We start from the raw sequence: 21753 nt of genomic DNA, 5'->3' as shown, positions 1-21753 counted from the left end.
TTTTGAATCAGTAAAATATTTTTATTGGTACAAATATACACATGAAGAAATTTCCACAACCAATAAAGCATCTCAATGCAATATGAACAGAATTCAGTTTTTCACAAGAGTACAGTATTACATTGTTACTTAAAAAAATGATAACCAAAACACCTTGTTTCTCTGTAAAACAGCATGTAATCATGTTTATAGGATTAACAACTTGTGTTTCCTAAACAATAACCTCATAGTCAATCATTTTGTAATTTAATTAATTCAATGCACCTTTTTCCCAATATAAAATCCCTTATACAGGTTAAAAAAACATAATCAAGCCCCCATTTATCTAATAAATTATAAATATAAAGACCCCTTTATTTAGTAATGTGCTTAGTAATAGAGAAATATAAGGACTGTGTACACAATATGTGTATGCATATAAATATTACTTTATAAATGTGTTATGTATATTACACATGCAAATATACACACAGATGTATGAATACACATATATACACATACCTCACATGCATATCTGACAGTTTTTTTAGTTTTTGCTGTCAATATGTTTATGGCAAATAACTCAAGACAAACACAGTTTCAGTTATTAGTCATTCGTCAATACTATTTGCCAAAAAGATTCATACGACAGTACTGGGAAGAGTTGGACAGTCGATTTGATTTTGGCTACTCGGAGAAAACAGCATGGAACAAAGGTTTTGGTAATAAAAGTAACCTTATTTTATCTTGAGTTTTCTAGGTCAATACAGCTACTGGTATAATTATTACCATTACATAACTATTTCAATTTCAGAGTTAAGTACTATGAAACAAAGTTGTTAAGTACTGTGATAATAGGTCTTACAGCCCATTTCATAGCACTTATCTCCGAAATCAAAATAGTTACTTATAATTACACTTAAATAGCTTGTATTTACTCAGTAAACATGAGGTAACCATTTATCTTAGAGACTGTAAGATTAATGGTTACCAAGGTATTTCATTCTGTAAGCAATAGAAAGTTTGACCACAGTGGACCAGTCCATCCTGGACGAGGGAAAGAAAGCAATTCAGGGCCGCAACATGACCGATCCAATCAGAGATCAGAGAATGCTGACAGGAATTTTAAACTGACCCCTGTTGTAGTGTGGTTATTAATGTGACCACACTCTAGTTTTATGGTTTGAAGTATGAGAAAAGTTTCAGAACCAACCTGCTAGATTACAGCTATAAAGCGGTCAGGGTGCTACAGTGCAAGTGTGAGTTGGCAAGAAGGCCTCCACCTCTTTACCACTAAGGTCATTACGGTCATGTATTGTGCATTCAGGTGCTGGAGCCCCAACACTGTAGTTCATAAATGTGACCAACAGGGAAAGTACAGTCTGTGCTCTGCATCTGGCTTGAAGCTACATCATTTCAGAGAAACACAATGGATAGTCATGCTCTCCCATTTTATGCTGCAACTGGAGGTAGTTATCTTGCTTTCAATTTGCCCGGTGATGGAATGGGTATTGCAGTAACAGCATTTTTCCACTAGAGAAAAAAATAACTGAGTTGCAAAGAAGCTAGGGCTATGATCTCTTGTCGACTAATAAAATAGGAAGACCGTTTGTGAGCTTTACTGATGCACAGTGAAAAAAGCTACAGTACGCCCATAGTCCTATCATTTCACAGCCTAATTTCTAATTCATGGGTAATGATGTAGCTTAGCCTTCTTAAAGCGTCACACGTCATACAGTTTCTCTACCTGTCTCACAAAGGACAACAAACACAGTATTATTTGGCCTTAGAGGAGAAGAAAAAAGGCAAAAGGTGCATTTAGCAGGTAGTCTTATTCCGAGCAGAGTCAGGACTGACCCATCTTTTCTTGTTTTATGAAGTTTGGGCTTTGTCTGGCTCCTCTTCAGACTCTGTGGACGTTCCTCCCTGGTCCCCTTCCCCATCCCCATCGGGGGACGTGTCCTTGGGCCTGGAGTCGTGGTCCTCAGGGCTGTCCCCTTTGGAGCTCTGCTGCAGACCCACGTCTGCTACAGAGGCCGGTCTCACTGTGAGTGTGGGAACACAACACCGCAGTGAGAATGGACAGGAGGGGGTGCTGTTGCCATCACACCACTGTATGTATGTGTGAATGTGCATACTGTATGCATGTATGTATGTATAAATGTACTATGTATGTGTATGTATGTATGTATGTATGTATGAATGTATGTATGTATAAATGTGCATACTACATGTATTTATATGAGTATGTATGTATTTATGTATGTATGTGTGTGTGTGTCTGTGCGTGTATGAATGCATGCATTTATGCACTATGTGTGTGTGTCTGTGTGTGTACGTATGCATGCCTGCTGCATTAATGGGACCCAGAAACTGTAGTGTTTTAATGGAGAATGAAGAAACTGGCTTTACACTCAAGATTAAATATTGATCTAATCTATCACACTTTTCCAAATGGCAAACTATGGCTCATAAAATAACAGCAATAATTATGATCTGTAATGAGTAGCTTGTGGCGGTTTATGTTTATGTCATTAATCGTATAGATCTTGTGAAGTGCCATTTATAAAGACCCAGTCTGTGTGCATTCATGTGTGATGCCTTTCAGGATCTATAATGAATAAATCACAATATTAATACAATACAAAGATGATTACAGGAACAGAAATGGTAATATCATCTGTCCAAGAACACTCAAAAGGCGAATCCACAAAGCACAAAGCTTTCCATTACAGGACGAGGGAAAAAGGTGGCAGGTGGGAAGAGAGAAGGGAAAGGTGGAAGGTGATTGTGTCTAACCAGGTCTGGGGAGGGACTTCCTGCGCCCTTCCTCCTCTGCGTCCGAGGCAGTGCTGGTGGAACACTGGCGTGGGGGCCTGACTCTCGCTGTGGGCACTGGGCTTGCTGTCTCCTGATCATGGTCAAACGCGCTACTGTCTCCTGATAGGTCCACTGAGGAGAAGGAGCCCGCCTTCAGCCATAACCCCGCCCATAGACAGAATTCCATTCTGCACTTACACATCCTTTAGTATGTTTCGTGCCATAGATGTGAGTTATTCTTTTGCATGGGAACCCGTCTTTGCATATGCTTTGTGAAATATTGTCTTTTTTTTTTTTTCACAGGATGATGTTAAGAGGCCAAATTTCAGTCGATGTCAAAGCCCAAATTGAATTTTGTGACAGATCTAAGGGTACCTGAGAATTCAGAGAACAGCAATGGACACCTTTTGCTCAGGTCCCGGACCTACATTTAAATTAATTTTGCTTTGCACCTTTGGAATATGCTGAAGGGTAATGTATTAGTGGTTGCCAATTTTCCCACATTCAGACCCTGGTTGAATCTCATCCCGTTGGATATGGAGTTTGATGACCTCACGAGCATTGGGCTCTTAAATGTTTTCTCTTCCCTCCATGGGTTAGACATGAGGGCATCTGACACACCTTTACTCAAAGGAAATGCACAGAGTGCGTATTACAAATGCCATGGGTATAGTGTGCAGAAAATTTTACACACCAGAACAAACAGGACAGGATATCCACAGCAAGGAATGATGGGATATTCCCTATTTTACTGTTATTGTTTTGTTCTCATCTGTGCCCAATGCTGGTGAGGTATTGGAAGAATGTGGGGTTGGGGATTTTAACACAAGCCGGTTGATTGGGGGAACAAACTGATCTAGGGAGTCTGGAAGACAGGAAACAATCAATACAGGGTCCACAATCAAGCAATGCACACACAATTTACACTTCATTGGACACAATACAAAGAACAGATGGTTGGAAAAAAAAAGAACCATGCAAATAAGACTTATGTGGCTTTCATTCAAGCAACACAACCCTATTGAAAGGATGTGTTTACAGAAAGTTTAATTGAGCTACTTCTCAGGAGTTTACATGTTTTCCGTGAAGCCCTTCATAGGGCTGTGAATCTCATTGGCTGGGTTTTATGAGATGCCCTACAGCTGTACACAGACAGCTGGGACCTTTAGTCCCAAACCAGCTCCATCTGGAGAGAGAGCCCAAACCTACCTTCCTCAGCTCCCAGAAGAAGAGGGCCGCTCTGCCCCTCACTCTCCTTGTCCGATGGTGCCCTCTTCAGGCCTTGGGGCAGCAGTGACACCTTTGGGGATGCATTCCCAGCAGGGGATTCTGGTGCCTCGTCTAAGGGTAGAAGCAGAGGACATGGTAACTGCAAATGGGGGACAGGAAGAGCATTCAGATTTGGGACGCAAGACACAGATAATCTCAGAGGCCTAACTGAAGTGTAAATTCCAGATTTTGGGGTCTGTTTTGGAGTCTCTTTCTGGGTATCTGGAAATGACTACAATTTTATTGTTCGAATGAAGTCATTACGGAAGCATGAAGTAACCTTAGCTGAATGCGGGAATAACTGATAAAACCCCCGGCCACATTACATTACATTATTGGCATTTGGCAGATGCTCTTATCCAGAGCGACATACAACAAAGTGCAAAGTGCATACCCATAACCAGGGACAAGTGTGCTGAAAAACACAATTTCAAGTGCTAGGAGTACAACAAAGATAAGGACTAGGGCCTTTTTGATTAATCTGACAATGGATTATATCTAAAACTGTTTAGCACAACGCAATAGAATAACATACACTTACATAGGAGCAATAAACAGCTTACATAGCCAAGGGAAACTGGCAAAAATATCATCCTAGCCGACAAGTTTACATAAGTGAACATTACCTATGCTCCTGCTGCTGGTGCGGGGCTTGTGTGGCACAGTAGGCCGGGCGATGGGGGAGGGCTTGCAGCCCTGAGGGGAGGGCTTGGGGCTGGACGGAGGGTTCCGGATCCTGGGAGCGGCCTCCGGCCTGCCCTCGCTCCGAGCGGGCTTCTCTGACGAGGCCACGCCTCCCTCGGCTCTGATTGGCCCTGAGGCTCGGCTGTCTGGCGGAGTGGACTGCCCTTTGGCTGCTGAGACAAAGCCAACAAAGACATGGAGCTCCGCGCGCAGAAACGGTACCGCCAACAGTGAGTTTCATTGGCCTCGTGAAGGCAAATGTGCTGGTTTATCGCAAATGTGCTGGTTTATCACAAATAACTGAACTGGAGCACATGTATAATTTAGACATGATTTACATGAATGAGACTCAATAATTATCAGTAATGTAAGGCAATAACTTTGATGAATAGATCATTAATATAATGGCTCATGCTGAATCACTGGGTCTCACACATCACTAATTCATTTTAATTCACTGAAAGACAGTCATCTATAAATACAGTTTATATTTATAGATGTCTGTGTATTAATTAGCTATCAATTAAAAAAAAAAGAAAGAAAACATAGACATACAAAATTAAATCAAACACACCTTAATAAAATGTTGTTTCATATGCCTGTACACATGGCATTACACAATACCATGGGAAAGATGGTATTCACTTATAACACAGACATATTGTATCATTGGATAAACCTTCCATAAAGCGCTAAACCAGCAGCAACCCCATATGTGAAAACGTCAGGAGGACCCAGCACATGAGGGATGTTACCCTGGCGAAGGTCACCTACCTGCCTCGCTTCCATCCGTCTTGTCCGGGCTGGGCGGGGGGTTTGAAGTCTGCAAGACACAACGGAGCAATTATACCACAAAACACAAGGACAACTCCCAGACTGCCAACCTTCGGTGTGACAGAAACACACCAAGCAGCACACTCTCAATAACAATCCAGGCTTTTCTCACGACACTGCACAAAAAAACAGTCCAACTATGCATCCATGATGCGAATTCTACATCACTATATACAGCATTAAATATCATAATGAAAAGCACTATCCTGTACATACATGTATATACCATAATTTGTAGATAGAGAATGTAAACAACCAATATATTCACAAAAGTCAGATATAAGTCAAATAAAACACCGGAAGAGCTCTATCTTCATTCAAATATACGTTACGTTAATCACTTCATGGGCACAGCTGTATGAAACTAGGGCAGAGTTGAAGGAAGCGAGTGAAAGCATCATAGAACAGTCACGACATCAATCAAGGCATGCGTGCAAATGCACCACACCTGTCACTGTGTCAGTCGGGGGCACGTGAAAATGAAGCAGAACAGGCAACCCGTTAATCTGATCTGAAACAGGGGCCAGCTCTATGGTACCATAGATTAAATGAGAAAGAAGGGGCAATGAGGCAGAGAGCCAAAATTACTCCTTTTCATTACTGCCACTCTATACTTCACTACATTCAAGCTTAATGACGTGTGGCTTGTCTCTATGAACACCCATTGCAGTATATCCTGTCATAATGCCTTCGTGTTCGAATGTTTGAATGCTATACTCTTGCTTGACCGTGTGTGATTTAGATCTTTCAACTTTTGCTGGCGGAATGGCAGTTCAGAGCACTACATAAGCAGTGGAGCTTGGTGATGGTGTGTAGCGGGCAAACGCGAAGGTTTAAAATATACCACCCATACCACCCAGCTGTAGACTGAGCACAATACCTTCAGATGTCAGGAAGCACTGCTAAAAAGGCTGTCTTAACAAGTGTTTTAGCACCAGTTGTCTGCACAGCTGTGACCTGTTTCTCACAGACACACTGCCGTGCATTCCGCCCATTCCCTCATGGCCACATAGAGCTTCACTAATAACTTCACCAGCAGCTCTTTCTCATGCACATGCCCTCCATTAGCTGGGTTCAGGCTATGGCTCATTTAAGCATTAATCTGATACCAATTTAATATGCCTCTGATGTGCTCCATAATTACTGAGTGTAACCACAAGTGGCTCAGCCAGTATACTTCATGAGCTAGTTCTGAATGCAGACTGGACCCTACAGCAGAAATGCTGTAGGCTTCAACCTAAATTCTGCCATTAGCTCACTTTGACCAAGACAGTGATTTCCTCACGCAAGGCATAGGGTGAGCTTCTAGTTTAGTTTCATTCTAACTAGCTAGCTATCAGTGCTAGCTCCCCTGTAGTAGTGTGTGCCATGTGTTGTGAATGACTGGATCAGAGGATTTCACGCACTTCAGCTACAGTGGTATAGAAGCAACCTGACACGTGCACATGAATAAAATTGCAAGATTAATCATTGAGCTCCTTTCCAATTTGAAAGTATTATTATGTGTACCCTCATGTCACAGAGCTTGCAGATTTGCAAATGGCACATTCCTCAAATGTTTCATACAGTTCAAATCTTTGTATCTTTAATCTTTGTATCTTTGAATCTTAATCTCCACCTCCAACAAGTAAAACATTAACTCATAAGACACTGAAAATATCTTACATAGCCATAAATCACAAAATCTCACAATTAACTCTCTTAGGCTGGATATTCACACAATTTCACACAATCTGCAAATCATAATCACGTTCTGCAATGAAACAAATCAACTAGTGTCAGTAATAATTTACTAAATCCGATGGCTAATCTTGTGAAAAGACAACCTGGCCAGGTGCGGATTACATATTAACTCAGCCTCAGCCATTCGCACTGGTTTCCCAGGATTAAATGTGTGTTGACGCATCATTCCCACCAGAGGGAGTCATTTCCACATTTGGAAATCAGCCTGTGATCTCTCTGTCCTGAAATTACCCTGGGAGGTGTTCCCTCTCCTTTCTGGGACACAGTGTGTTCGGCAAGTGTGGTAACTCTGGGCCAGAGGGGTAAGAAAGCGTGTATTGTGTATTTGTGTCTCTGGGCATTGAACTTCATCTAAATTCCTCCATAAAGACACCAGTTGGGTACATGGATCATGTACTGTTTGTTCAGCAAGTGAATTTCTGGACGCAAATGCAAATTATTAACTTTGTTACGGCATATACACTCAGTGAGCACTTTATTAGGTTCCACTTAAGAGTTAAGATGTGTTGTGTGTTCAGAGATGCTCTTCTGCATACCACTGTTATAATGTGTGATGATTTGCGTTACTGTCACCTTTCTGTCAGCTTTGACCAGTCTGGCCATTCTCCTCTGACATCTCTCATTAATAAGGTGTTTCTGTCTGCAGAACTGCTGATTTTTTTGTTGCAACATTCTTTGCAAACTCTAGGGACTAGTGTGCGGGAAAATCCCAGGAGATCTGCAGTTTCTAAGATACTCAAACCACCCTGTCTGCCACCAACAATCATTCCACAGTCAAAGTCACTTAGATCACATTTTTTCCAGATTCTGATGGTTGATGTGAACATTAACTGAAGCTCCTGACCTGATCTCTGTTAAACTCCAATATAGCCCTGGAATGCTTGCAACACATATTTGCTCTCTATAACAGACTGCAGGCAGACCATATTGGACCACAGCCTACATGCTGTCCATGACACTTTCCTGCCTCCACAGCAGAATGATCCCCAAGCCGAGCACGTTGTCCCTCCCCCACAGTCTGTCCCACATGGCAAACAGAACACACAAGCCTCACTCCAACAACAGAGCCCTGCCTGGGTCACTATGCAGCCCGGCTCCGTCTTCAACATTTACAACCCCGCGCTGGAGCTCGTGCGGCCAATCGCGTCGGCCTCCGGCCGTTGGCCGGTCGGGGTACAGACCTTATGGCTGGCAGCCGCCCTCTTCTCCTGCATGGCCCTCATCTCTGCCAGGAGGTCCATGCCCATGACCTGCACCCCGCACCTCGGGCCGCCCTGGGGGCTGGTTCTGCCGTCGCCCTCCGGCTGCCCGTCCACAGCGTCTGCCGTCTTCAGCTCCTCCGGGGGCTCCGAGCCACCGCTGTGGTCCACGGGCGGGGCCCTGGGACTGGGCTCGGGGGCGGGGCCTCGGGGCGCGGCCACCGGGGGGGAGGGCACCTCGGTCGCCGCGGTCACGGTCGCTGCTGTCGGCGTAGTCGCCGCGGTCGTCGTGGTCATTGCAGTCGGTGTGGTCGACGCAGTTGGAGCAGCCGAGGCAGTCGGTGTGGTCATTGCAGTCGGTGTGGTCATTGCAGTCGGAGTGGTCGACGCAGATGGTGCGGTCGACGCAGTCGCGGTCGCTGGAGCCGCAGCCGGCGCCGGAGCTGGGTGGCTCTTCTCAGACCGAGAAGAGCGGGACTTGATGAGGTTGAGGAAGCCGCTCTTGCGGGAGTCGCGCTTCTTCTCTCCCTCCTGGGAGGGAGAGGACTTCAGGGTGGGTCGTCTGGAAAAGGAGCAGACATCTTACATAAGAGGGACTGCAAACAGACAGTATACATGTATGGCCCAACATAGCCTCCTTAACCCTTCAAGCCCAGCCAGAGTCCTATATATATTATTACTCTCCGATGACCTCTCAAACTTTTAAACTCACACCGACATTTCCACTTCCGGTTAGTTCACATGCTTGGACGCATTCCACAGTTCTGACAAAACAGACCATAATGCAACACCAATGTATGCAATGGTAATATAACATTTACAATAACAAAGCATTGCATAAATCGCAATACAACTAACACTATGTTGAACATTTACACAATACAGTTTCATTTGATTATATTTCTGTGGACAAAGTCTAAACAAAAGTTACCTCACTGAGATAAGATAAGATACTTTATTAAATCCATTAGGGTAAATTGTCCTCTGCATTTAACCCATCATAGAGCAGTGGGCAGCCACTAATGACCAACTCCAGTTCTGAGGCCAAGTGCACTGGCCTTTGATAGCCACTATGCCTGACCTGTGCAACACGGCTGGCCACAGTCTTTAATAACAGACTTACTTCAGTCCTATTTTGGTCACTTTCTTGGAGAAGAAATCATCCATGCCCTCATCCAGCCGGCCCATGAGGCTGTTTTGATCGCTCTCCTGCGACGGGGTACTTCTGACCTGCAGACACACCAAGTTAAAGGCATTTCCTTAAAATCGGCTGTCTCTGAGGTCAGAGAAACAACACTGGAAGACAAAGCTGAATCTTAATATTTCATAGGGTTGCAGTCTAAGTCAGTTTATATGCCATCAATCAGCTTCACATGCAAGTACAGTATACCCCTTGTACAGGATTCAAATCAAATAGCAAGTTCATGATCCAGGACCATGCAGAGAAAAGGCTCCAGCAATGGGCATCATTCTAAAGGCTTATGTAGAACTTGTTTGGAGACTTGAGCCCAGAGCCTTCTGGTGCTAGGATGAATATGATCCATGAAATGCGGAGATCCCAGATAATGATAATTCAAAAATGACCCTGCTGTACACGTGAGGGAGAGGCACCCACAGGGATCTTTTTCGGGTGCGTCCTCTTGTTCCTCCTGGGCCGCAGCTTGGTGATGTGCTGCAGTTTGGTGCCCTCCTCGGAGGGCAGCTCACACAGGACCACAGAGGCCATCCTCTCCACTTTGGGCGGAGGGGGCGGGTCCTCGATGTGGATTGGCACGTCCTCCAGAGCCTTATCCAGGTCAAACTCCATCTCTGAGAGAACAGAGATCATAAAACGCCACAAAACCAATAAACACCAAGTCTGCAGCACACTTCTTATCGTAAGGCACAAAGCTGAACAATATTGCTATAACTATTAGGAAAATAATGCTTCGTTTTTGTTATATATAATAATTTTAAGTGAATTGAATTCAGACACTACCATGCTGTGCAACTTCTACATTTGTTAAATGGATTTGGGGATAGAGGCTTTGCAGTGTGATAAGGGCTGATAAATAATGTGACATATACTTCACACTGAGTGTTAAAATGCTTCATTCATACATTCACATTGACTTTCAGCATTAGCTGTGAAAGGATAGCGAGCTTACCAAAAGCATGAGAAACTGGCCGCAGCATTCTGCTGTGAATGCTTTTCCTCTTAGACTTGGGTGTCATCTGGAGGACAGAGACACAGCATCAGTAATACTGAAAGCAAAAACCAAGCTTAGGACCACATCATTACCGTTTAGCTGTTTTGACATAAAAAAACTGAACAAAAGTTCAGTTAACTTGCACAGGTGCGTTTGCTGTCCCTGGAGATGATACTTGCTAAGCCGGTACAAAGTATGAACAGCACTGTTTCAATATGTAACCAAATATGTTTTTGTTTTTTAACCAGGTTAGTTCCGTTGAGATTCAAAAATCCCAATGAAGACCTGGCCAAGAAGGCATCAACACATAAAGTTACAGACAATATAAAACATATGAAAACATATGAAACATAAAATCTAATGCATGCAACAAAGATGTTGGCGTGATTTTTTCAATTACACTTTTTCTGCCATCTACAAGATGAAACAGCAGGACTTTTAAATAAAATGGCACCAAACAGAGGGTGATTTATTTAGACAGTGTTATGTGTCTGATAGCTCAAGTTTCCTTCAAGCTGACGTAAACTGCCCTTCCGTGCCAAGAACTAGCCTAATACCTTGGAAGTGTCCATTGTGTTTTCAAAGCACAAACTATCTGATTGATTTTCCATCTGCTGTGGTTAGATAGGAACTGCTTGGTAGCTTTTTGATGAGAGGCCTTTTACATCACAAGTTCTGCCCTTCAGAAACTGTTATCCACAAAGAAAATAGCTCTTTACACAACAGCTGTTTCAGAAGAAAGGCATATTTCCATGAATCGTATTTCACTGTTGTCTGGAGTGAGACAGACATTATCCACCACAGCCTGCTGAACCAGGTTCAAACACCATGCCACACAACTTTACAGATTTAGTCTGTCTGCCCCCTAGCACATTGAACAGATTTATATTGCTCCTAATTCATGTTCCAGAATGTTCTGCACTCATCATCTTCAGAATCCAGCAAAGTGCAAACAAAGCCTCCATTTCCTGCTCTGAACCTTAATGCCCTTCAACCGTTTCCTCATTTCCTCAAATATGAACTCTAATTTAAGATGAGGATGAATAAATACAGAATAAAAAGGGTATTTAACAAAGTGTAGTTGAAAATTATTTCACTTTCACTTCACTCACGTAGTTCAAACATACAGGTCATGACAGACATTGTGACGAATAAAGACAGATAACAACCCACAGGCACTCAACAGCAGGCCAGCTTTTCACTGGCGACTGATGCAGGGCTCTAGCCATCACTGCACACAGTGTCCATGCTCAATCAGTCTAAACTGTCTGAGTCTAGTTCTCCACATGGGGCTGCAGGACCCACAATCACAGCGCTAAATCATACATCTCTTTATACCACTTCATACCACATGCGTCAGTTCACACAGACATCAGCCCACAGGCCTCTGCCAACAGCAGTGCAGGGTGTTCACCTAGCCATCACTAATCCCACAACAGCTGGATAAAAACTGTACATACAAAACACTCACTGAGCCAAGGCTAGGCAGCAATTGCATTATAGACATAATACTATATACAGGCACTGGGTTGGGTGGCTTTTACTGTCAGTTTGTCAATACTATGTGAATACAAGCAGTGTGCTGTGTCATTTTTACAGCCAGAGTCAATGCTATATACAAGTGTTGGACTGCATCATTTGTACAGGCAGAGTCAATACAGGCACTGCTGTTTTTCTACATATAATACATTATATATTTTACAAGGGAGAGCTGTCTAAGAGGGCAGCACATGAAATACATATAAAAAATATAACATATAAATGATAGACAGTTAAAAACAAAGGGTATCAGTAGTTTAAAACAATTGCAATATTGCTTTGATCTGTATAATTTCACTGAAATGAAGCTATCAATATGTTGTTCATTTAAGGTTATTCTAGGGCCAAGAAAGAGCAGCCCAAATGATCATACAATTGACAAATCTAAAATTACTCTCAGGCCAGGCCAGTGTGTCAATATTACAGTTGAAGCACTAAGGCTTTATCTTACCCAGGGAGTCCATGCGCTACAGGTAATGCAGCAGAAAACAGTTCTATTGAGTGCCATCAGTCAGAAACCCTTTAGGTCACTCGCAGGTAACACCCAGACTGGCAGCAATCAGCCTGAAATGAACCAATCACACGCATTCTGTCCAGTAAATATGAACTAGCGCTGCTCGTTGGCGGGAGAGTTTCCTCGTTCGCAGTGGCTGACATTGCTAGGCCTGAGGGCCTCTGCGACATCTTACCGTTCAAGAGCACACCTTCCACACCAATCGCACCGCAAACCGCAACCCAGGCTGTCTGTTCATGTTTATTCACGGCGCAAACAACAAGAAACTCAGCCGTGAACGATAAACCAGGCCGTGAGCCACACGGTCTGCAGTATTAAAATTGTCTTGGGCGCTCAAAAGAGAGGATTTCTGCCTTTATTCACATGACAGGTCCACACTGTCAAAGAGGGAAAAGAGGGATTGTGGTCCTTCCTGCGTTAGCGCTCACAAAAACATCTGGGAGCCCTATGGACTCCTCTCCATTACCGCACAGCTAAAATAAGAGGGAAATTAATGAAGCCAGCTACAGACAAGGGAGGCGGGAGTCCGTCTGCAGTCGTATCTCTTTCAAGGTCAAGCTGTTTCCGTGTCTCCAACGGAAAAGATTTCAACAAGAGGCGAGGGCACAGCACTCGCATGGGAGAATAATGAGAACAATATTTATTCTGCTAACTTGCAATGAGAAAGTGTCGCACGAGTAAACCCAAACACTTGGTGTTTGACTACTTACCTTGGAGTAAACCATTATCTTTCTAATTGACTGCAGTCCATCCAATTTATATAAATTTAAATGCATAATGCATAATGAAAGCCTGAATCTCAATAGACAGAATGTGTTTTGAAAGTGAGAAGAAAAGGGGAGGTCCTGCATTTTCAAAGGAAAGTGAAAAGAGACAATCAGATCAGTCTATCTGTAAATGTGCATGGCTACAGGTCCAGATACACCAATGAGGAACCGTCTTTCCCCAGTGGGCGGGCCCTACCATGCAGGCGTCCATCTCTTCTAGCCTGTCAGCCTCTGTCTGTTCCAGGCTGGCCTGCTTGGTTGGCTTCTCCTCTGGGACCTCCGTTTCCACGGATACCTGCTGTGGCAGGGGCTGCCCTTTCCAGACCAGGTGGTTTGCCTGGGGAGGGCAGAACAGAGCATGCTCAGTGACCTGTGACCCTGTCCCTAAACCCCACCCACTCCTATGTGAGGAGGAAGGACTGGTCAAGTCATTATTTACAGGTCAGAGATGAGTTTGTAATGAAATCACCAATCGCAGGAAGATGATTATTTTAAGATGGTTGGCATTTAAATAAATACATATCAGTTTTCTTTTAAACATATGAGATCAATGAACTTGATTCTCCATACATTTTTGATACGGGGTCATTCGCAGCAGTTCTCATTTGTGTGTGTGTGTCTGTGTGTGTGTGTGTGTGTGTGTGTTTGCATGTGTGTGTGTGTGTGTGTGTGTGTATGTGTGCATGGGACCTCACCAGGGTATTCTGTGAGCTGGAGAGGGACTCCAAAATCTCATCGACGATACGATCAGAGAGAAAAGAAGCCATACTGAGCTTTACTTCACTGGGAGCAGAGATTGAGGGAAGTGATATTAGAGGAAAGACAGAGAGAGGAGGGGAAGAGAGTGATAGAGAGAAAGAGGGAGAGAGGAGGGGAGAGAGAGAGGAGGAGAGAGAGAAAGAGAGATAAGTTTAATTTACGGGGGAACTGCAGACAGCGAAATGTGAAATCAGCAGGCCATCAATCTACAATGACACATCATAGCATAGGTGTCAGACAACCAATCAAAACGCACTCTAACACTGTCAGTCCAACACCTCAATGCAAAACAGCACTATAGTGCAGAGGCCATTAAATACATGGGGCCATGAATACAGACATGGAATATCCATCAGTACATTAGAGTTAACAAGACTCCCTGCTGGGTGTGAAAAGACACATCAAAACAAGAGAAGGAAACCAACATAATAAAAACAAAATGGAATGTCTGGATAGAAGGAATGTTAAAACACTCATGCTCCACATATTAATAATAAAACATGCACAGATTTGAGATAAGCCCCCATAGTTATCATAATCTACCGAGAAGTACTTTCTCCCTTTTTCTAGCGGAAAAGTCCCAATGAAAAGGAATTGTGTTTGATATGGCTGCGCTGTCCATGCCGGCCCATGTGGGGGCACTCTGACCTGATCTTGTTGATGATGTCCACGCCGGACTGCTCCAGCAGCGTGGTCTTGACAAAGTCGCACGGGATGACTGTTCGGCCGCTGCTGGCCTTGATGAGGTCCTGCCTCAGGTTGGCCTTCTTCATCACATGAGGGCACAGGCCTTCAGCTGCGTCCACCATGCACAGCAACAGAGACTGCGCAGGAGGGAGGGAGGGAGAGGGAGAGGGAGAGAGGGAGGGAGGGAGAGGGAGAGAGAGAGAGGGAAGGAGGGAGGGAGAGAGGGAGGGGAAAGGGAGAGAGAGGGAGGAGAGCAGGAGGGGGGAGGGAGAGAGGAATAGAGAGAGGGTGGGATATGAATGGGAAGAGGGAGAGAGGGTGGCAGAGGGAGAGAGCGGAAGAGAGGGAGTGGCGGTGAGGGGGAGGGAAGGTGAGAGGGAAAGTCTTATAATAGACATTTGTTTTCTTTTCATGGGTACTTATCTACAAAGGGGTCGAAGGTTAGTCCTTAATGTATTTTTCTGCGATGTTTCAGTAATAATAGGTACCTCTGGTCATGCATGTTTGAATCCTATGGGGGAGGGAGTGAGGATAGAGAGGGTAATATCAAGACATAATGAAAGAGCAAGAGATAAGATAAGACAGGGAAGAGACAGAAAGCTACAATGTCATGAAAACCTGAACAGCCCATAACCCACACAGAAATACCATGACAACATTCTTAGATGTGATTGCTCAGGATATTTGACTATACCTTCTTACAATTTCTGGTTCTGCAATCCAACAAAAACTACAACTTCACTAAAAATAACTTCAGCTTTTGCTACAGGTCTTTAGGGCCATTAAAGCACACAGGGAAAGTCTGGTCCCCATCGCAGCTAATAGAAAAACCTGTAACTGTCACAGAAGGTCTTTAAGTAGGTGGAAGATTTTTCATCATAAACGTTACACACTGAGGTCTCTGTCATCAGGGCCACAGCCATACAGGACCATAATTCAGCCTCTATCACATGACACAAACACCCAGACCAGAATTCAGCCTCTATCACAAGACACAAACACACCCAGACCAGAATTCAGCCTCTATCACAAGACACAAACACACCCAGACCAGAATTCAGCCTCTATCACATGACACAAGCACCCAGACCGGAATTCAGCCTCTATCACATGACACAAACACCCAGACCAGAATTCAGCCTCTATCACATGACACAAACACCCAGACCAGAATGCAGCCTCTATCACATGACACAAACACACCCAGACCAGAATTCAGCCTCTATCACATGACACAAACACACCCAGACCAGAATTCAGCCTCTATCACGACAAACACCCAGACTAGAATTCAGCCTCTATCACAAGACACAAACACCCAGACCAGAATGCAGCCTCTATTACAAGTATCTGTCCCCTCAGGCAGCTCAGAGGAAATCGATAGACAGGAGCTAGCAGGAACAGCCCAGGCTGTGTCCACAGCGACGTTAATCCCAGCTGAACCACCCCCAGATACACGGGGCCGATCCCAGAGGCCCCTCCGAGGGTCATTCTCATCACGCTGATCGGCGGTAATCACGGCTCGAGTGGGAAATGACAAGCGGACAGACCGGAAAAGGGCGTTTGCGGCTCGCAAATTATGCACATATTTACGGTGCAGGAAAGCAAACCGTCAATTACTGGTGCCTCCCGCTCGGCCCCTCAGGGGAGGATTTGACGTGCAGAGGGCTCTCTTGAAACCCTACACACCAGTGAAAAGCGTACGCACGGGAATTCAAATAGAAATTCCTTCTCAAGCCAGCTGCACCTGTTCAAAAAATAACATGGTATTCCTTCAATTATGAGTTATGAAACAGCAAAGATGTCTGTTTACCAGAGAACAGGTGGTTTCTGTTGTACTTGATCCAAAAGATAATTTAGTCAGATCCAACACAAACCATTGTTGCTTTTTACTATTACTGCACTACGCTTTTATTTGTATGGCTTTTGGTAACAGTAACATTGTAGCAATGTTTGCACAATGTCTTTTCTGCACCACTAGACTCTTAAAGCTGGATGCATGTGATAGTAGATGAGTATTGGTCAGTTGTTCTTACTGTTTCTACGTATCCCTTGAAAACAGCAACAATTGTTGCAGAGTTGACTATCATGGCTGAGCACAATAAATACATGAACTACTGTCAATAGACAAACCTCAACCCCCAGTGGATGACTTTGAAAATAGACCAGACCAGTTCACAGCACACTATTTTCTGCTGTGTCAAAACACAAAGTTCTTCTCTAAGCTAAAAAAACATAAAAAAACAGTACATGGCCAGCATGACCATGCCATTCCATTTTTAGATCCCCTCCTTTGGGGACTTAACTGGATCCATTACTGAATTAAATCAAATGGTGTCTAGCTGTATCGCTTAGTGATAGCTGAATTATCCGATACACTCAGTTAGGACTTTATTGGGTAGGTCTGTACATCAGCTTGTTAATGCAAATATTTAATCAGCCAATCATCTGGCAGCAACTAAATGCATAAAAGCATGCAGACATGGTCAAGAGGTTCAGCTGTTTTTCAGACCAAATTACAGAATGGGGAAGAAATGAGATCTAAGTGACTTTGACCGTGGAATGATTGTTGGTGCCGGACAGGGTGGTTCGAATATCTCAGAAACTGCTGATCTTGTGTAATATTAACGCACAGTCTCTAGAGTTTGCAGAGAATGGTGTGAAAAACAAAAAAAAACATCCAGTGAGCAGCAGTTCTGCAGACATAAACGTCTTGTTAAGAACAGGGGTCAGTAGGGAAGGGCCAGACTGGTCAGGAAGGTGCCAGTAAAGCAAATCACCACACATTACAACAGTGGTATGCAGAAAAGCATCTCTGAACACACATCTAAGTGGATAGACTACAGCAACAGAAGGCCAATAAGTCAAAAAAATAAATACCTAATAAAGTGCTCCGTAAGTGTATATCATGCCGGAAAAGCCTTTTAAATTATGAAGAATTGACAAAACTAGAGTGAACAGTAGGCCTGCCCACATGAAAACAGATGTTTTTACTACACTGTATGCAGAAACATATGTGCACTTGTCATCTCTCTTTCATTCTCTCCTTTGGTATCAGATTATTTACCTGCAGCTGCTCGTCCATCACCCTGGTGACCTCCCCTGCCATGGACTCCAGTTTCTCCTGGATAGGACTGGCGGGAGGAACGCCCATGTCCCCGGGCGAGGCTGAGCCCAGGTGGTACAGGTTTGGCAGGAGCTGCAGGTGACACAGGGGGAGTATGACTCTTCACCGCTGACCTTTGACCTCTGACTGACACACAATAGAGCTGGAGAGAGCCCTGGGGGGCGGGCCCCTCCGCTCCTGTCTCCACTCACGGTTTTGGAGTTCCTGGCATCCTTCATCAGATTCTCCGCCACCTTCATGTCTTCCTGAATGGCGTCTGTCTCCGTGTAGCGCAGGGAGTTCAGGTGGTCCTGGACTTTGACGCAGATCCGGTCCATCATCTGGACGGGCGGGGTGGGAGAGTCACAGGAGTGAGTAGATGGCAAATTGCAAAATTCCCAGTAATATCCTCAAACAAATGTTTTCTTCAACTCCTCTCAATCTCATTCCATATTCGTCATACTGTTTGATCAAACTGATATTCCATGAAATTGACTAAATTTTGAAACCAATACCATATTAACTTCAAAGATATTAAGATTAAGATATTAACTGCTATTATATCTGCTGTAGATCTAACTAGTATAGGGACACTCTAACCTTTTAAACTGCCTGAGATTCATTTTCAAATCCATATCTAAATCATACCAGCTTCCAATTTAATACTACCTATGGCTAATTTTAAAACAAAGACCAACTTGGAAGGCGATTACAGGGCATGTAGTTTTAGTAGGTAAAAGTGGGCAAGTGAGCACAGAGCTTTCTGCTGTGAGAAAGGTCACCTGCTGTGTGGTTGTCGTGACGATGCCCTGCTGTAACCTGTACGCGTGCCCCTGGAGGTATCTGCGAGTCTCGTGGTTCCGCAGTAGGTAGTTTTCAATCTGAAAAGAATGGGAGATACACTCAGTGACCGCTTTATTTGGTAGACCGGAACACCAACTTCTTAATGCAAATATTTAACCAGCCAATCATCTGGCAGCAACTAAATGCATAAAACCATGCAGACACGGTCAAGTGGTTCAGCTGTTTTTCAGAATATCATAATGGGAAGAAATGTGATCTAAGTGACTCTGACCATGGAATGATTGTTGGTGCTGGACAGGGTGGTTTGAGTAAGAAACTGCTGATCTCCTGTGATTTTCACACACAAGAGTCTCTACAGTTTGCAGAGAATGGTGCGGAAAAAAAAGCAGTAGTTCTGCGGGCAAAAATGTGTTGTTAATGAGAGAGGTCAGAGGAGAAGGGCCAGACTGGTCAAAGCAGACAGAAAGGTGACAGCAAGGCACATTACAACCGTGGTATGCATAAGAGCATCTCTGAACACACAACGCATCAAACATTTAAGTGGATAGGCTACAGCAACAGGAGACCAATAAGTAAAAATATAAGTAGAATAAATACCTAATAAAGTGTTCAGTGAGTGTACTTTAGTACGATGCACATAATGCGCGATATTCAGTTTAGTTCATATTCAGAATAGCAGCTTCATTTCGTATTTATTTGAAAACCAAATGCATTACACAGAGCAAACAAATAAAGCAAGATAAATAGTGAAGCAAATGAGGAAAAAGACGTGACATTAAAACAGTGGCTTGAGTCAACAACCCACATACGCAGTTTCTGTCAGCATCTGTTGGAAACTCTCTGGGGGTAAACAGAACTAAGAATATTCTGGTTTGTTTATGTCTCAGTGAGGGGACAGGAAGCTGACCTTCATCAGTGCGTCCTCTGTCTTTTCCGGGCTGGACCTCAGAGCCTGAGAGGCATCGATGATGGGGATGGGCATAAACCGGATGGTGAAGTTTCTGTCGGATGAAACACAAACGTGTGACTACCCACAGCTTTCAGAAATGTGAATCACATGTGCTGAGCCATCATTATTTCCAGTAACACTGATATCCCATTCAAATATTAAATATAAAGTTTCATGAGACACATGGGTGATGCTTAAGCTTCCACATTCCAGAAAGTACTGTATAAATGTGTATTTCTATAGTACTATATACAGAATTACTGTACTTTCTATAATAATGTATGTACAATATTGTCATGAGAGGCAATCTACTTTTATAATTAGGCATGACATAGAATACATAATAGGCCATTTATATCTAGGCATAAATGCACCTGTGTACTAACACATTTTCCTACACTAACTGACTAAATCATGGCATCATTAAGGATGGTAATTACCCTCTGTAAATGTAAAATCTCCATAGCACCCTGGATTAATATTTGTGGTAGAAGGGAAAATTAATCCTGCTGAACAGGGATGATGGATTGTCTCTCAGAATAGGTGAGAAGGCCATTCCTCATCTCCTCTACGATAGGTTCTGCCACAATGTACAGGGGAATTGGGAATTACTCAAGCTTATACTGAAAAGAGCTGACATGCTGTGTGTGCACATGTGCGTATATTTCAGACACAGAGACATACAGTACAGCATGTCAGCATGTGTGTGTCCTGGCTTTGATAAAACACACTATTTAAATAGAAAATGCCAATTCAAGCTAGAAGCTAAATGCATATGAAGGCACTGCTTGCAAATATCCCTCGGAAACACCTGATACATGCGAGAAAAAGAGTGTTTTAGACACATGGTTGATGCCTGGAATTACGGCCATAGACAAAACCTTCACAGTGACAGGCCTATGAGTATGGAGGGTACCCTGACAAATTAGCATCAGCAGGGAAAGACCTCACATGGGGGGCTTCGCCACTTCCAGCACGGCTGACTGACACATATGACAGCAGGAATGAATACGATATTTATGGCTGACAGGTAGCCCTGTTTTGTCATCAGAAAAATCAATTCAACAGAACTTGATTTATGCTACATGGGCTAATTAAGTGGAAGGTTCTCTAGTGATTGACACTACCTCTCCTGTAGCACTATGTGGCCTGCAATTTTAAAGTAATTGACTTGAGAGTAACTGACCACAGAGCAGAGCATGTGTTTTGGTTGCAGCGCTCAATAACACGCACTGACTTTCCTGACAAAAAATCCAACTACACACAGCTCAATTTTCAAGATAGTCAAGAAGGTCATAAACTGGTATAGCATGAACTGGCCAACCACCCACCAGCAGTTTCAAAACCCAGCTTGAGCTGTTTTTTTCAGCGCGGTTGAGAAGGACAGTTAGTGAATTGCCTGGAGATGCCACTCTGAGCCCAGCCCTCCCCCCACAGCCTGGCCCCACCTCTCTCAGCTGCAGCACGGAGAGAGTGAAACCAGCGCATGAGGGGACACCAGTGATTCCCACACATTTCTCTCCTTTCAGCCTGCAGCTGCAGCTGGCTGTGTGTAGGGCAGCTCACCGCACGCTCTAGGGGGGCCTGGTTCCCACACACACGGCATTCCCCCTTCGCCACACTCACACACTATGGCTCTGAGAGTCATGCACCACGGCATCATGGGATATCATCAGGCACTGTGCCAGATATGAGTGGCAGACATGCAGTATTCACAGACACACACACACACACACACACAGGGATACTTACTTCTCCAGGGCAGCAGCCACATCCTGCAGGCCTTGTGGGCTGATGTTGTTTTTGTCCCAAATAACCGTCCTGTTTGAGTGGACACGTAAAAAACAGACAGAATTTTAAATCGCACTTGAATATCATACAGGTTTAGCCCTCTTCAAAAAGGAAAAACCT

The 21753-nt window shown here is 43.9% G+C and overlaps 1 protein-coding gene across 3 annotated transcripts in view; it reads right to left on the bottom strand.

The window, feature by feature from the left end:
* LOC133136825 (F-actin-uncapping protein LRRC16A) overlaps nucleotides 1-21753 on the bottom strand; it is a 69390-nt gene continuing 47637 nt past the window's right edge. Inside the window, exons 22-38 of one of the 3 annotated variants that reach the window (XM_061254589.1) lie at nucleotides 21595-21663; nucleotides 19801-19894; nucleotides 18872-18970; nucleotides 18302-18430; nucleotides 18051-18182; nucleotides 14945-15120; nucleotides 14233-14320; nucleotides 13734-13874; nucleotides 10676-10742; nucleotides 10144-10337; nucleotides 9652-9758; nucleotides 8511-9090; nucleotides 5527-5575; nucleotides 4695-4925; nucleotides 4009-4140; nucleotides 2779-2931; nucleotides 1-2024 (exon numbers count right to left, since the gene is read on the bottom strand). In XM_061254589.1, the coding sequence (XP_061110573.1) occupies nucleotides 1852-2024; nucleotides 2779-2931; nucleotides 4009-4140; nucleotides 4695-4925; nucleotides 5527-5575; nucleotides 8511-9090; nucleotides 9652-9758; nucleotides 10144-10337; nucleotides 10676-10742; nucleotides 13734-13874; nucleotides 14233-14320; nucleotides 14945-15120; nucleotides 18051-18182; nucleotides 18302-18430; nucleotides 18872-18970; nucleotides 19801-19894; nucleotides 21595-21663 (2614 nt within the window). In that variant the 3' untranslated portion in view covers nucleotides 1-1851. Of the gene's footprint in view, nucleotides 2025-2778; nucleotides 3665-4008; nucleotides 4141-4694; nucleotides 4926-5526; nucleotides 5576-8510; nucleotides 9091-9651; nucleotides 9759-10143; nucleotides 10338-10675; nucleotides 10743-13733; nucleotides 13875-14232; nucleotides 14321-14944; nucleotides 15121-18050; nucleotides 18183-18301; nucleotides 18431-18871; nucleotides 18971-19800; nucleotides 19895-21594; nucleotides 21664-21753 lie in introns of those variants that run through there. The other 2 variants (XM_061254591.1, XM_061254592.1) reach the window with 2 other exon arrangements.

This window comes from Conger conger, chromosome 9 (genome assembly GCF_963514075.1).
Source record: "Conger conger chromosome 9, fConCon1.1, whole genome shotgun sequence".
In the NCBI taxonomy this organism is placed as follows: Eukaryota; Metazoa; Chordata; class Actinopteri; order Anguilliformes; family Congridae; genus Conger; species Conger conger.
Note: the sequence above shows the minus strand (reverse complement) of the source record. Positions and strands in the feature narration are given on the sequence as shown.